This window comes from Heptranchias perlo, chromosome 8 (genome assembly GCF_035084215.1).
Source record: "Heptranchias perlo isolate sHepPer1 chromosome 8, sHepPer1.hap1, whole genome shotgun sequence".
Classification (NCBI taxonomy): domain Eukaryota; kingdom Metazoa; phylum Chordata; class Chondrichthyes; order Hexanchiformes; family Hexanchidae; genus Heptranchias; species Heptranchias perlo.
In genome coordinates, this window is record NC_090332.1 from 5,118,642 (window position 1) to 5,133,332 (window position 14,691).

At 51.9% G+C, this 14,691-nt stretch overlaps 1 protein-coding gene across 3 annotated transcripts in view; it reads right to left on the minus strand.

Annotated features, from left to right (window-relative positions):
* Nucleotides 1-14,078, minus strand: part of vta1 (vesicle (multivesicular body) trafficking 1) — a 137,915-nt gene extending 123,837 nt beyond the window's left edge. For all 3 annotated transcript variants that reach the window (XM_067988560.1, XM_067988558.1, XM_067988559.1), the window contains exon 1: nt 13,907-14,078. In XM_067988560.1, the coding sequence (XP_067844661.1) occupies nt 13,907-14,024 (118 nt within the window). In that variant the 5' untranslated portion in view covers nt 14,025-14,078. The remainder of the gene's footprint in view (nt 1-13,906) is intronic.
* Nucleotides 14,079-14,691: the final 613 nt, after the last annotated feature.

The window sequence follows — 14,691 nt, forward strand, 5'->3', positions numbered from 1 at the left end:
GGAAACTTTGGGAGACAAGCCAGAGCTTTTCCCAGCTCAGTAACTTGCATTCAAATAGCATCTTTAACATAGTAAAACGTGCTGAAGCACTTGATAGAGAAATGGATGCTGAGCGGTAATAGAAGAATTAGGAGTGGCGGCTAAAAGCATGGCTGAGAAAGCTTTTGGTGGGGGGAGAGGGTGGGGGGGGGGAAAGAGAGGGAGGTGTGCATCAAGGTGGAGAGAAGCAGGGAAGGAATTCCAGACTGCAGGGCAGCTGAAGGTTCTGGTGGAATGATGGAGTACAGGATGAACAAGAGGCAGGAATCAGAGGGGCAAAGGATAGAGACGGGGCACAAAGCTGGACGAAGTTGCAGAGAGAGAGAGGGGTGAAGCCATGGAGAGATTTATGGACACAGACTTTGAAATTGATGCGCCAGTGAACAGAAAGTTGACTTCGGAAAGGACGAATGAGACTTCAACACCGCCTTCAGTTACCCCTCGTAACTTTCTCCCACTTCCTGCTCAGTGTCCCCTGATCTTATTGTAAAGGTCTTCGAACTGTTTGTTCTGTGAAAGCAGCTGCGCCACCCGCAGCACAATGAATGTCTAAGTGAGAATTCACCCCAAGCATTAGTTAACAAACGAAGGTGGTTAAAAACTGCAGCGTCCTTTTCATTACATGATTTACCAGGAATGATGGTGTGTCCCGACTTTAGGGCCATGAAACAGTGCGTAATTGCAAGAACTCATCACTAGGTGGTAATCTAAGTACATGGTTCTCGATGGAATTGCTCTTTATGCCATCGTATAGAAATAACAATTGCTGGACCTCCTGCGCTTAAAACTGGGAAATCGACAGATCTGATTTCCCGGTTTTTGTCATGTTTAAATTGTGTTTTGTATCATCCACATCTCACCTTTACACCAAATTAAAGTGAACAGGATTATGGATGCAACAACACATCAGATGGCAATAAGATAAGTAGCCAGTCTCGCAATGTTCTGCTCACGCCCTAGTTAGCGGGTGGGCTTGGAGATTACTGCTTCTCTTTGATAGGAAAGACTGACGATGAAGGATTGAGAGGGCATGCATTACATCCTGGGTTTGAATGGCACTGTATGCGATTTGCCACTCCAGCCTGACATGCTTCTAAGTTTCTCCTCTCTGCATGGTTGCATCGCTGTCTGGACATGGAACCAATAAAACTCTGACATTTTACAGCACACTGCTAGGAAGTCCGCAACTGCACTTCATTTTTTGCCAAATGGTGTTTTCTCCCATTCCTGTAAAACCTCCTTCCCCCCTCTCCCCCCAAGGAGAGAGACCTGCCCCTCAGCACCTGATGGTACCACTCCTAAAACCTGCTGCTAGAATGAACCCAAGAGTTTGGGTGATCCTCCTTCCTAAGGCAAGCTCCATGCTGCAATCCCAGAATCAGAGTTTCCACAAGCCCAGAAAATGTGTCTCCCACACTCCGAAGAACAGAAGCTGGTAGATATTGAATTGTAAATGGTACAATTAAACTACAAAAGTACGCTCTTTCTCGAGGTGTAAAGAGAAATCAATGTGTCACTTTCTATTTAGAGTGGGCCAGGAGTTCTAACAGATACTGTTTACACCACTGACCCATTAGTCACTCTACAATACAGTATGTTGGTAAAACACTCGACACATAGCTTGACACCAGACTCTCATCATGACTCATTCTCTCCACCATTCAGTGCAGGCTGCCTGTTGCAGCAAATTTCATTTCCACTCATTGACAGTCTGCGAGTCCTCTGCATGCACGCAGTCGGGCTCCAGTGTCTCTATGCCACTGGTCACTGCAGTCCACCCGTGCCAATCAGTGCAGTTATTGTTATTCAAATTGAAGGGCTGAAGTCTGACAGGTGGCTCCTTAATGCAGTCTTGCTATCTGCACCCCTCTTCACCGCAAACAATTAGCAACAGGGTTTTCCCTGATGGTGCAATTGATAAATGGCCTGTCAAGTGAAGCAAGGAAGGCTCCATCCCCAGTCTGAGACTAGTTAATTGATTCTAGTGGGGCAGTGGTAGACATACTATAATTGGCCTCAGCTCCATCAGCCAGGGATGGGGGGGAAGCAGCGACTAGCTCACTGGTGTCATGTATTATCTATTTTGCACCAAACAATGCCCACACGCACTTTCCCTGCTGCCAGCCAAGCTACACAGAAACTCCATGAGCCTGTGCACAGGAGGAACTGGCAGATATCACATGCGCCAACTGGCGGGCATGGTTTTTATAGATCGTGTTGCTGCTGCTTTTTTACTAAGTGAGTAGCCAGTTGCTTTTTGTGATGCTAGATTTAGCTGTTTGCTTTCTTGCTGCAATTGTAGCATAAGTTTTGTGTGCTGCTGTTATCGGCATTTATTAACTTTGGCCAAACTGGGCTGCATGGAGCTGCAATTATAATGTAGCTTCCTGTGTAGCTGAGTGTCTGAGCACTGCGTGCTACTCAAGGAATCTACATGGCTTTATCCTGTATCGTTCAGCCAGACTCCAGAAGCATAGCATGGGATGTGGAGGGCTCTACATGTAAAATGTATTCTCATTACAGGCATCAATATCTGAATAATGGGGGTTTACCCGCGCTGGGTCCTCCAACGGGGGTTTACCCGCACTGGGTGCCCCCAGACATATTATCTATACTGAGTCCAGTCATTGTTTCCTGTGGATGACCACACTTAACCTCCCCTCTACTTCACGAGTCCCCTCCATTTGTGCTGACCACCTTCCATAAATGTTTCCACCTTGTATGTTGCACCCTGGTCAGCTGCTAACTCAAAAATCATCCCTGCTCCTCTGCATCTGGATGGAAGGTAAAAAAAAACGTAAAAATGTCCTTAATACCAGTGAACAAAGCACTTACAAGGAGAGTCAGGAACTCAAAAACTGCTAATAGTAAAAAAAATGTTAAATGTTCCATTACCTCCTCTCCCCTCCCCTCCTACCAACCGACCAAGAATAGGATTTAGTTCGCTTATAATGTGATAGAGTTTCTTCCCATCGCTCAAAAATAAATCAAGCAAATCTCCACCCCCTTTCACATGAGACATTAAACCGAGGCCCTTCTGCCCTCTCAGGTAGGTGTAAAAGATTCCATGGCACTATTTCGGAGAAGAGCAGGGGAGTTCTCCCCTGTGACCTGGCCAATATGTACTGGGCCCTCCCTAACAGCATTGTGGAAGTCCCTTCACCACACGGAGTACAGGGGCTCAAGATGAAAGCCCACCACCACCTTCCCTAGGGCAACCAGGGATGGGCGACAAATGTTGATCTTGCTAGCAACGCCCATAAGTCAGAGAATTATATTTTCTGGTTTTGTTTCAGATTCTGTTCTCTTACTTAAACCTGACCTTTTACATTCCACAGGTGACATTCCAATGGTCTTATAAGATAGTTATTCAGAGTTTGGGCAATGTCAGTCTTCTAATCCCTAAGTGTCACGTCAGGTTCAAGGTGTTTTTTCAGTGCAGCAGTCCTGTTGACATCCAACTCTGGAACCCCGCACAGTTAACAGCACTATCAACAGTAAGCATACTCAGTTGTCCAGGGCCTCCAGACTTTCTGCCAGCACTCAAAGCTCCCTTTGCTGCCTTGTAGAACATCCTCAGATGTACAGTGCTCAAACGCTGACGGTACCTCAGCATAAACAGTCGGTTCCCACTTCAGGAGCTGGCCTACGCAGAGGCTGTCCCACGTTACTGCCACTCTGGGCTCGAGCACACAAAATAGGCTGACAGTCCTGTACAATGTACTGCATTGTCAGAAGTACTGCCCTTCAGATGGGATTAAAGTGAGGCCTCACCTGGCAGTTCCAGTGGGCGCTAAAGATTCCATCGGATTATTCAAGGGAGCTCCGCCAGTGCCCCGCCCAATATTCCTCCACGTGAACATGGAAAAAAGTCGGACAGAAAAAGACTGGCTGGTCCATTGAGTCTGTCCCATTCAGCTACATTGCAACGAAGCAATACAACCGACCGCCAATAACTCCCCACCCACAGCAGCCATGTAATCTCCTGGGAGGGGCAAGAAACCAGATTTTTAAAAATGCTAAGCCAATTCAGGGAAAAGGAATTCTGAGAAATTCCTCTCCGGCCCAACATCCCACCTTCCTTTTGTACGCTGTGATATCAGCCTCCCCCGCGAACTTGCCGAGCTTTCTTTTGAGTGTTTGCAGCGAATCTGCATCCATTGCGCGAGCTGGCAACCTATTCCAAAGGTCAGTGATCCACTGGGAGAAGAAAAACCTCTCATCCAAACCAGTTCTATGCCTCCGCAGCTTGTCTGCATGTCCCTTTGTTCACCCTAATTTACCTAATTCAAATAATCTGTCCACATGTACACAGTCCAGTCCCTTCATCATTTTAAATACTTCAAACAAGGCTCCCCAAATCTACCCAGCTCCCTGAATCTATTGCGATAGCTAAGGGCTTTTAGACTAAGTATAATATAGAGGCCCTCCTCTGAACCTTTTCGAGGGCCTCCATTTCTCCCACCATGTGAGGGGACCAGAATTGGACACAGGTGGGGCCCAACCAAGATCTTGTACGGGGACAGTACGGTGCTCTTTGTTTTGTATTGTTCTAGTTATACATCCTAATGACCTGTTTGCTTTCGCTATAGCCTCTTTCACTAGTCAAGGTCCTCTAGAGACATGTGCACTATAACACTTAGGTCTCGTACCCTTTCAACAGACTTTAATTCAGAGCCCAGGATGGTATACTCGTGTTTGCCATTAGCCCTACCAACATGCATCACATTACATTTATCAACATGAACGTCATCTGCCAGATGTGGGCCCACTCACCCATCAGATTCTAATACCAGCACAGGTTTCAACCATCCGCAAATTTGCCGACAGAACCCCCGATACCTTCATCCAGATTATATCGTAAAGATCAATGGTCCGAACACTGATCCCCGCGGGCTCCACTAACCAGTCTCAACGTGGAGCCCCGACCATGAACGAACACACTCTGTCCACGTGAGCTGCAGTTCATGTTGGCTCATACAATATATACAGGTGGAGACTGCGGGGGTCTTACCATTTTCAGCCAGCACCATAACAGACAACTATAGATAGAGCGCTCCCGGGAGTGAATTTGAACTGTTTGAATTACAATCTGAACCACAGTAATATTGGTTATATTTCACTTTGTGTTACACAGTAAATACACACCCAAGATACAGTATACACTTCTGAATATTCAGATCAGGTTTTTACATAATCCAGATACTTAATTCAACTTTTAGCTATTGAGAGCTCCCCATACTTCTTCCACGCTGTCACTGTCACTATTATAATCACTGAATTTCCCACGTGGTTCTATTTGAGATAAAGAGGCAATTTACAACACTCATGCTGAACAAGAGATAGAATGGGGCCAGCTGAGGCCGAGGTGGGGCAGGGGCTTTCAGTGATGAAAGCACCATCACGGATGTAAAACACTTTTTGTATATAAACGTATGGGGCAGATTCACAACCACACAGGGTGAGTGTCCAATCTCAGTCAAAGGAAGGCAGAAGGTGGAAATGACCCTTCTCCACAGCAAAGGAAGAAAATTGGTGTATATCCAACAGCCAACTACGGAGCAGAAATAGTGTCACCAGGAGCTAGACTGCAGCCTCTCTTATCAGCTAAGGAAGTTACGTAACATGGGCAGATTAAAGTGGATGGGGAATAACGTGGAAGAAAAAACCACATGTTTGACACTGATATAATGTTCTCTACTAATAAGACTTCTGTATATATTATACTGTTAATCTCTGCCCCATCACCTACATTTCTCAAATTATAATGTACCTTGTTCTATCAATCTTGACCATGTCTTCTTACTGTACAGACCCTGGCTCTGCAGGTTCCTCAATAAGCACACACCCACCATGAGAACCAACTTCCCACAACATCCTGGAAGACCATCGCAAGTGGAGATAAGATGGGAATGGAAAGCTGCAATCTGACCAAACGTGCAGTGAATAGAAAGTGGCTGCTCCTTGGAGTTTCCCCAGTGCGCCATGCCATCTGCAGTTAACAAGAACGGGCCCATCATCTCAAATCTATAAGCTTCTCAGCTAGAAACTTTCAATTCCTTTCTGGTATAAGACTTTGAGGATTTAAGGGACGTAGCAATCATCGGGGCATCTGATCCAATGTGATCAACCAGCCAATATAAGCAGACACATTACATAATATCCTGCCCATTGCACTCAAATCTTCCTCACCTGCACACGTGCCAAACAGTCGGACTGCTTCCCCTTCAAGCTGCACGATAATATCACTTACTTCTCACCCAGTGGGTTACCTAATGTTGCCCCTTAATTCAATCGGAGTGTTTGCTTCCAGCCTTTTGGCATCTGGGAATGCGACTGCCACAGCAGAGGAGCAGTCGCCCCCTTCCCGTGCTCATCTCAGTTGGTTACAGCACCACCAGCAATTTATAAAATTACACAAATGCAGCTAAATGATCAACACTACACCAAGTATTATAGAATACAATGACAAATTTCAAAATACGACCCCATTGCGGGCAATTCAAAAGAAATTCAAATCTTATCTGGATGCATGTGAAAGGATACTATGCATCAGATTTCTGCTTTTGAATCATAAAAACATACCTTGATAAAGAGAAAACACTTTAACAGCCATAGGCTTTGTGGAACACAGGGTTCATTGTAAGGCACGTAGGGGTAGAGTTTCCACTTTGGGCCCAATCGGAAAATTGGGAGCAAATTGTGCTTGAAATTGCCCTGGTTAGGTTGCAGTTCAAGTTTCCGCTAAAATGCATTTGCACAATCGCAAATGTAAAATCTTCCATGGACCAGCGCAATCGGGCAGCGTAAGAGAACAAAATTGTTTCTTATTTTTTTCTTTGCATTAAAAAATATTCCTTGATGCATTTAAGAGTGGGAACCTGGTGCAGTTTTGTTAATACAGCTGGGAATGGGTTTATCACCAAAAATAAGCATTTTTAATCAGAGTGTCTCGTCTTCCACCTGTGAGTAACCTGATTTTAAATCACTGAAAATGACTTTAATAAACTACATTGAGCCATTTAATAGTTTTATTGGTGTACAGTCAGTTTCTTGGAAAATTAAGTATATTTTAATATGTAAAAACTTTAAAAACGTGCCTACTTGTGCCTGTGCGCCTAAGAAAACGAGCTCAATTTGAAGACCCTCCCCAAAGGGCGGGAACGCGCCATCCTCGTTATTTTGATCTGGGGGGCGTGGCCAGTTTTGTGGGCGGGGCCAGCTTCAGTGCCATGATTTTTAAAGCAGTGTAAAAGATCGCGGAAACTCGAGCGTGAGTGAGTTTTGGGCGTAACTCACTTCCGCTTAAAATTCCGCGCTCTCTTTCAATGGTTCAGTGGACTGCACCCGGATTGTGCCGATGTAACTAGCACAAACAAGGGGAAACTCTAGGCCATTATCTTCTCTGACTACAGTTTTTCCACCCCATTTACTGCCTGTTTTTATCGAAGATCTCTTTCTTTACAAGTTCTGATTTTACATGGAATTACGGAAACAGGCCATTCGGCCATTCCCAAATGGTCTATGCCGGTGTTTATGCTCCACATGAGCCTCCTCCCACCTCTCTTCATCTCACCCTATCAACATATCCTTCTATTCCTTTCTCCCTCATGTGTTTATCTAGCTTCCCCTTAAATGCATCTGCGCTATTTGCCTCAACTACTCCTTGTGGTAGGGAGTTCCACATTCTAATCACTCTCAATAAAGAAGTTTCTCCTGAATTCCCTATTGGATTTGTTAGTGTCTATCTTATATTTATGGCCCCTTGCTTTGGTCTCCCCACAAGTCCAGTAGATTCTTCTTCTGTCATAGTTTTAACTAGTTATAAAAGAACTTGTTTTGTTGATTTGGTCATACGCATCAATGCAACTGTCAGCAGTCTGAGGGCCTGTTCCACGTTTCCTGGTAAGAATCAATGCGGACCTCTCCCTGTGGTTCCACTTCTACCACTGAGCTAAGCCTGCCACCTAAGTGGACAATGACTGATAAACTGGCGAGGTTACAGGGCAATAAACTCGTCCAGAGCTCCTCAAACCACAAAGCAGTGGTTTACAAGCACCTCAAACCCAGCATCAGCCTTAAAATCACTCCCATGTATTCACTATTTTATCAACCACAAATACAATGCAGTTAGTGGTTTCTTTCTTAGCGGGTGATGGGTATTATCAGTAGGATGCCTGGTGACATTCTCACTGAAGGAGGAATAACTGCGATGCAAGATTAGTAAGTGAATATTGTACCAGGGGTTAACGCAGTACATGCAGTAGACAGAACAACCGACATCTAATAATGCGCTGCAGTAATATAGAAGCAAACAACTGGTCTTCCCTTTGTATTAGTACATGTAATTTAAAGAAACAGAAATGCTCTCATCTTCATTATTTCTCAAGTAAAAATGATTATTTTCCTGTTGGAACTGCAACCTAATTTTAATATTCCAAAACCAGTGCTTCCTGTCACAAGGTGCTATATAGTATCTAACGGCTAGTCTTACAGAAACGTAGTATGTAGTAATGTATTGAACTAGCATAGAACTATTCTGTACATAGTTGATAGATACAATATACATACATATACATATACATATATATACACATATATATATATATACACAGCACGGTTGTGTTTTACACTAGATCGACACTAACATGGGACGCAGCTGGCTTCAGAAAAACTCATCAAGCTTTCCTTTTTGATTAATACATGCTTCAGTCAACATTTTCAATGAACAACTCCATTGTTAAAACTACATCTGCCTTTCTAAGCATTCAAATATGCAGCCCATAGTGCTGCCACATGATATTATTCAGCTCAATTGCAGACCACAGGTTCGGAAATAGGCACCTTTTTATCCTTGCATCTCGCGTAAATATAAACACCGTACAATAAAGCCAGGTAAGTGAGACTGTTTATATTGCAAAGATTTGGGCACATTAATACTGAAAACGCAGTGAAGCACATTCCACTTCACATCAGCATTAAATTTGCAGACAGTAAATCTGGAGTTAGGGTTTGACCTGAGCCTGCATTTTAACCTCTGAGCCTGCCTGCATTTAGCCTGCGATGATAGGCTCTAGTTTCGCTTATAATGTGGCGCTGGTGTGCAGCAACACATGGTTAGGCTCAGTGGAGCATTGTGTCCATGTGTGCAGCAACACACTGGTTAGGCCTCAGCTGGAGCATTGTGTCCAATTCCGGGCACCACACTTTAGGAAGGATGTCAAGGCATTAGAGAGGGTGCAGAAGAGATTTACTAGAATGGTACCAGGGATGAGGGACTTCAGTTATGTGGAGAGACTGGAGAAGCTGGGATTGTTCTCCCTGGAGCAGAGAAGGTTAACAGGAGATTTGACAGAGGTGTTCAAAATCAAAGAGTTTTGAAAGCGTAAATAAGGAGAAACTGTTTCCAGTGGCAGAAGGGTCGGTAACCAGAGGACACAGATTTAAGGTAATTGGCAAAAGAACCAGAGGCGACATGAGGAAAAATTTTTACACAGGGAGTATCCACTGCCTGAAAGGGTGGCGGAAGCAGATTCAATAAGAACTTTCAAGAGGGAATTGGATAAATACTTGAAAGGATTAAATTTGCAGGGCTATAGGGAAAGAGCAGGGGAGTGGGGCTAATTGGATAGCTCTTTCAAAGAGCCGGCACAGGCACGATGGGCCGAATGGCCTCCTTCTGTGCTATATCATTCTAAATAGTGTTGTGCCAATGCTACAGTTGTAATCGAAATGTACCCTCGATACCTCAGATACCCTGAGCTAAACAGAACAATGAGCTGGTTATAATGGAAAAATTAAACCACTGACCTTCCACTGATTAGCCTGTAATAGTGCAATACGACTCCCAAATCACCAGAAATCACTGAACCCAATCACAAAGCACTCAACCTGCCTGCGTACTGACTGAATCTCTTACTGCCTCATTTATGCTAAGACCCGGTATCAAGGCTCAGAATCTGACCTTGCTGCCTCCGTTTCATTGATTAGTCCCATTTATACCACGAGAAGCTTCATGATCCAAAAGGCGCAATCAAAAAAAAAACCCGACTCTACGTGGTTCCATCAATTCTATCGGCAACTCATATGACCCACACACTGAAACTATTAAATTAGAACATCCAAAAAACTTAAATACCTGATCACACATGATTTAATATACTGGAATTCCCTCCCCAAACCTCTCTCCTCCATTAAGACGCTCCTTAAAACCTACCTCTTTGACCAAGCTTTTGGTCACCTGTCCTAATATCTCCTTAGATGGCTTGGTGTCAAATTTTGTCTGAAAACACGCCCATGGAGCGACTTGTGACGTTTTACTATGTTAAAGGCGCTACATAAATGCAAGTTGTTGTAGGTAGCTTGCAATTCCGAGACAGAGCTGTAGAATATTAGCATAGCTGGCAAAACCAGAGTTATACTACAGGTTGTGATTCACACTCTACCCCCCAAAACTGAGCTCCACTCCTCCTGTGTTAACTTTAATGTTAGGGGGATCACATGCAGCAGCATCTGCTGGCTCATAAGATTAAGGCAACTCAATACTAAGTTTATGAAGTACCCAGAAAAGCTAACACAAACTATACTCCACCCACTGTCAAACCCAAGTAGTGTGAGCTGGCCTACTGAAGGGAGAGGGGGGTTACAACACTTATCTTGAGTGCACTCATAAGTTTACAGAAAGCAAACACATGCATCACAATCAGCAAAACAATTGAACCCACAAAAGAGACAGACAGTAACTTCAGTCATTAGTCACAGAATGTACCATATTTTAAATCATAGAAATTTACGGCACAGGAGGCCGCCATTCGGCCCATCGTGTCTGTGCTGGCCGAAAAAGAGCCACCCTGCCTAATCCCATTTTCCAGCTCTTGGTCCATACCCCTGTAGGTTACGGCACTTCAAGTGCACATCCAAGTACTTTTTAAATGAGTTGAGGGTTTTTGCCTCTACCACCCTTTCAAGCAGTGAGTTCCAGACCCCCACCACCCTCTGGGTGAAAAAAATTCTCAACTCCCCTCCAATCCTTCTACCAATTACTTTAAATCTATGCCCCCTGGTTATAGACCACTCTGCAAAGGGAAATAGGTCCTTCCTATCCACTAGATCCCTCATAATTTTATACACCTCAATTAAATCTCCCTTCATCCTCCTCTGCTCCAAAGAAAACATCCCCAGCTTAGCCAAATAATAAAAATAAATAAAAATGATTACATTACAATCTCAGTTAAATTCATGATCCAGCAATAAACAAGCAGTAGCGTCATCAGAGGAGGGGGGGGAGGGGGAGACGGGGGGGAGACGGGGAGACGGGGAGAGGGGGAGAGGGGGAGACGGGGAGGGGGAGAGGGGGGGAGGGGGAGACGGGGAGGGGGGGAGACGGGGAGGGGGGGAGACGGGGAGGGGGGGAGACGGGGAGGGGGGGGAGACGGGGAGGGGGGGAGACGGGGAGGGGGGGAGACGGGGAGGGGGGGAGACGGGGAGGGGGGGAGACGGGGAGGGGGGGAGACGGGGAGGGGGGGAGACGGGGAGGGGGGGAGACGGGGAGGGGGGGAGACGGGGAGGGGGGGAGACGGGGAGGGGGGGAGACGGGGAGGGGGGGAGACGGGGAGGGGGGGAGACGGGGAGGGGGGGGAGACGGGGAGGGGGGGAGACGGGGAGGGGGGGAGACGGGGAGGGGGGGAGACGGGGAGGGGGGGAGACGGGGAGGGGGGGAGACGGGGAGGGGGGGAGACGGGGAGGGGGGGAGACGGGGAGGGGGGGAGACGGGGAGGGGGGGAGACGGGGAGGGGGGGAGACGGGGAGGGGGGGAGACGGGGAGGGGGGGAGACGGGGAGGGGGGGAGACGGGGAGGGGGGGAGACGGGGAGGGGGGGAGACGGGGAGGGGGGGAGACGGGGAGGGGGGGAGACGGGGAGGGGGGGAGACGGGGAGGGGGGGAGACGGGGAGGGGGGGAGACGGGGAGGGGGGGGAGACGGGGAGGGGGGGAGACGGGGAGGGGGGGAGACGGGGAGGGGGGGAGACGGGGAGGGGGGGAGACGGGGAGGGGGGGAGACGGGGAGGGGGGGAGACGGGGAGGGGGGGAGACGGGGAGGGGGGGAGACGGGGAGGGGGGGAGGGGGAGACGGGGAGGGGGAGACGGGGAGACGGGGAGGGGGAGACGGGGAGGGGGGGAGGGGGAGACGGGGAGGGGGGGAGGGGGAGGGGGGGAGGGGGAGACGGGGAGACGGAGACGGGGAGGGGGGGAGGGGGAGGGGGGGAGACGGGGAGGGGGGGAGACGGGGAGGGGGGGAGACGGGGAGGGGGGGAGACGGGGAGGGGGGGAGACGGGGAGGGGGGGAGACGGGGAGGGGGGGAGACGGGGAGGGGGGGAGACGGGGAGGGGGGGAGACGGGGAGGGGGGGAGACGGGGAGGGGGGGAGACGGGGAGACGGGGAGGGGGGGAGACGGGGAGGGGGGGAGACGGGGAGACGGGGAGACGGGGAGACGGGGAGACGGGGAGGGGGGGAGACGGGGAGGGGGGGAGACGGGGAGGGGGGGAGACGGGGAGGGGGGGAGACGGGGAGGGGGGGAGACGGGGAGGGGGGGAGACGGGGAGGGGGGGAGACGGGGAGACGGGGAGACGGGGAGACGGGGAGACGGGGAGGGGGGGAGACGGGGAGACGGGGAGACGGGGAGGGGGGGGAGACGGGGAGGGGGGGAGACGGGGAGGGGGGGAGACGGGGAGGGGGGGAGACGGGGAGGGGGGGAGACGGGGAGGGGGGGAGACGGGGAGACGGGGAGGGGGGGAGGGGGGGAGGGGGGGAGGGGGGGGGACGGGGAGGGGGGGAGGGGGGGACGGGGAGGGGGGGAGGGGGGGGACGGGGAGGGGGGGAGGGGGAGGGGGGAGGGGGAGACGGGGAGGGAGGGGGGAGACGAGGAGGGGGGGAGGGGGAGACGAGGAGGAGGGGGGGGGGAGGGGGAGACGAGGAGGGGGGGGAGGGGGAGACGAGGAGGGGGGGGGAGGGGGAGACGAGGAGGGGGGGGGGAGGGGGGAGACGAGGAGGGGGGGGGGAGGGGGAGACGAGGAGGGGGGGGGGGAGGGGGAGACGAGGAGGGGGTGGAGGGGGAGACGAGGAGGGGGGGGGAGGGGGAGGGGGGGAGGGGGAGACGGGGAGGGGGGGACGGGGAGGGGGGGACGGGGAGGGGGGGACAGGGAGGGGGGGACAGGGAGGGGGGGACAGGGAGGGGGGGACAGGGAGGGGGGGACAGGGAGGGGGGGACGGGGAGGGGGGAGACGGGGAGGGGGGAGACGGGGAGGGGGGGACGGGGAGGGGGAGACGGGGAGGGGGAGACGGGGAGGGGGAGACGGGGAGGGGGAGACGGGGAGGGGGAGACGGGGAGACGGGGGGGGGGGGGAGGGGGAGACGGGGGGGGGGGGGGGGAGGGGGAGACGGGGGGGGGGGGAGGGGGAGACGGGGGGGGGGGGGAGGGGGAGACGGGGGGAGGGGGAGACGGGGGGAGGGGGAGACGGGGAGGGGGGGAGACGGGGAGGGGGGGAGACGGGGAGGGGGGGAGACGGGGAGGGGGAGAGATGTGATCACATCACTGTCAACCGCGGGAAATGTTGGGGCTGATTCTCTGTTCCAGGAGTGAGACACATTGTGTGAAGGGGCGGGGGGGCGGGGAGCGGTGAACGGGGCGCCCCCTCCCCTCGTCACCCCCCCGGTGAATGGAGCCCTCACCGCAGACCCACAGACAGACGGTGAGATATCCGAAGCCGAGTGAGTGAGAGCGGGGGGAGGCCGGGCCCACAGTGCCGGGCCCAGGGCCTCGGGCCTCCCGCTCCCACCCGGCCCGTGCTCGTTATTATTCCCCGACTTACAGAAATAGGCCACCACCGGGTCGCGCTTTTCGTGCTCCTGGCCGGTGCGCAGGTGATGCTGGATCAGCTTGAACTGCGGGGGCACGGGGGGAAGCGAAGGGATCGGCTCCGACGCCATGACTCCGTTACCAGGGCTCTGAACCGACCCAGCAACCGCTTCCGGGAGCAGAGGGAAGGGGTCGGTCCTCCCGGGACAGCGCCGCCCGCAGGAGGGGAGGAGAAGGTCCTCCCGGGACAGCGCCGCCCGCAGGAGGGGAGGAGACTGCACCTCCCGGGACAGCGCCGCCCGCAGGAGGGGAGGAGACTGCACCTCCCGGGACAGCGCCGCCCGCAGGAGGGGAGGAGACTGCACCTCCCGGGACAGCGCCGCCCGCAGGAGGGGAGGAGACTGCACCTCCCGGGACAACGCCGCCCGCAGGAGGGGAGGAGAAGGTCCTCCCGGGACAGCGCCGCCCGCAGGAGGGGAGGAGACTGCACCTCCCGGGACAGCGCCGCCCGCAGGAGGGGAGGAGACTGCACCTCCCGGGACAGCGCCGCCCGCAGGAGGGGAGGAGACTGCACCTGCCGGGACAGCGCCGCCTGCAGGAGGGGAGGAGAAGGTCCTCCCGGGACAGCGCCGCCCGCAGGAGGGGAGGAGAAGGTCCTCCCGGGACAGCGCCGCCCGCAGGAGGGGAGGAAAATCCGCCTCCCGGGACAGCGCCGCCCGCAGGAGGGGAGGAGACTGCACCTCCCGGGACAGCGCCTCCCGCAGGAGGGGAGGAGAAGGTCCTCCCGGGACAGCGCCG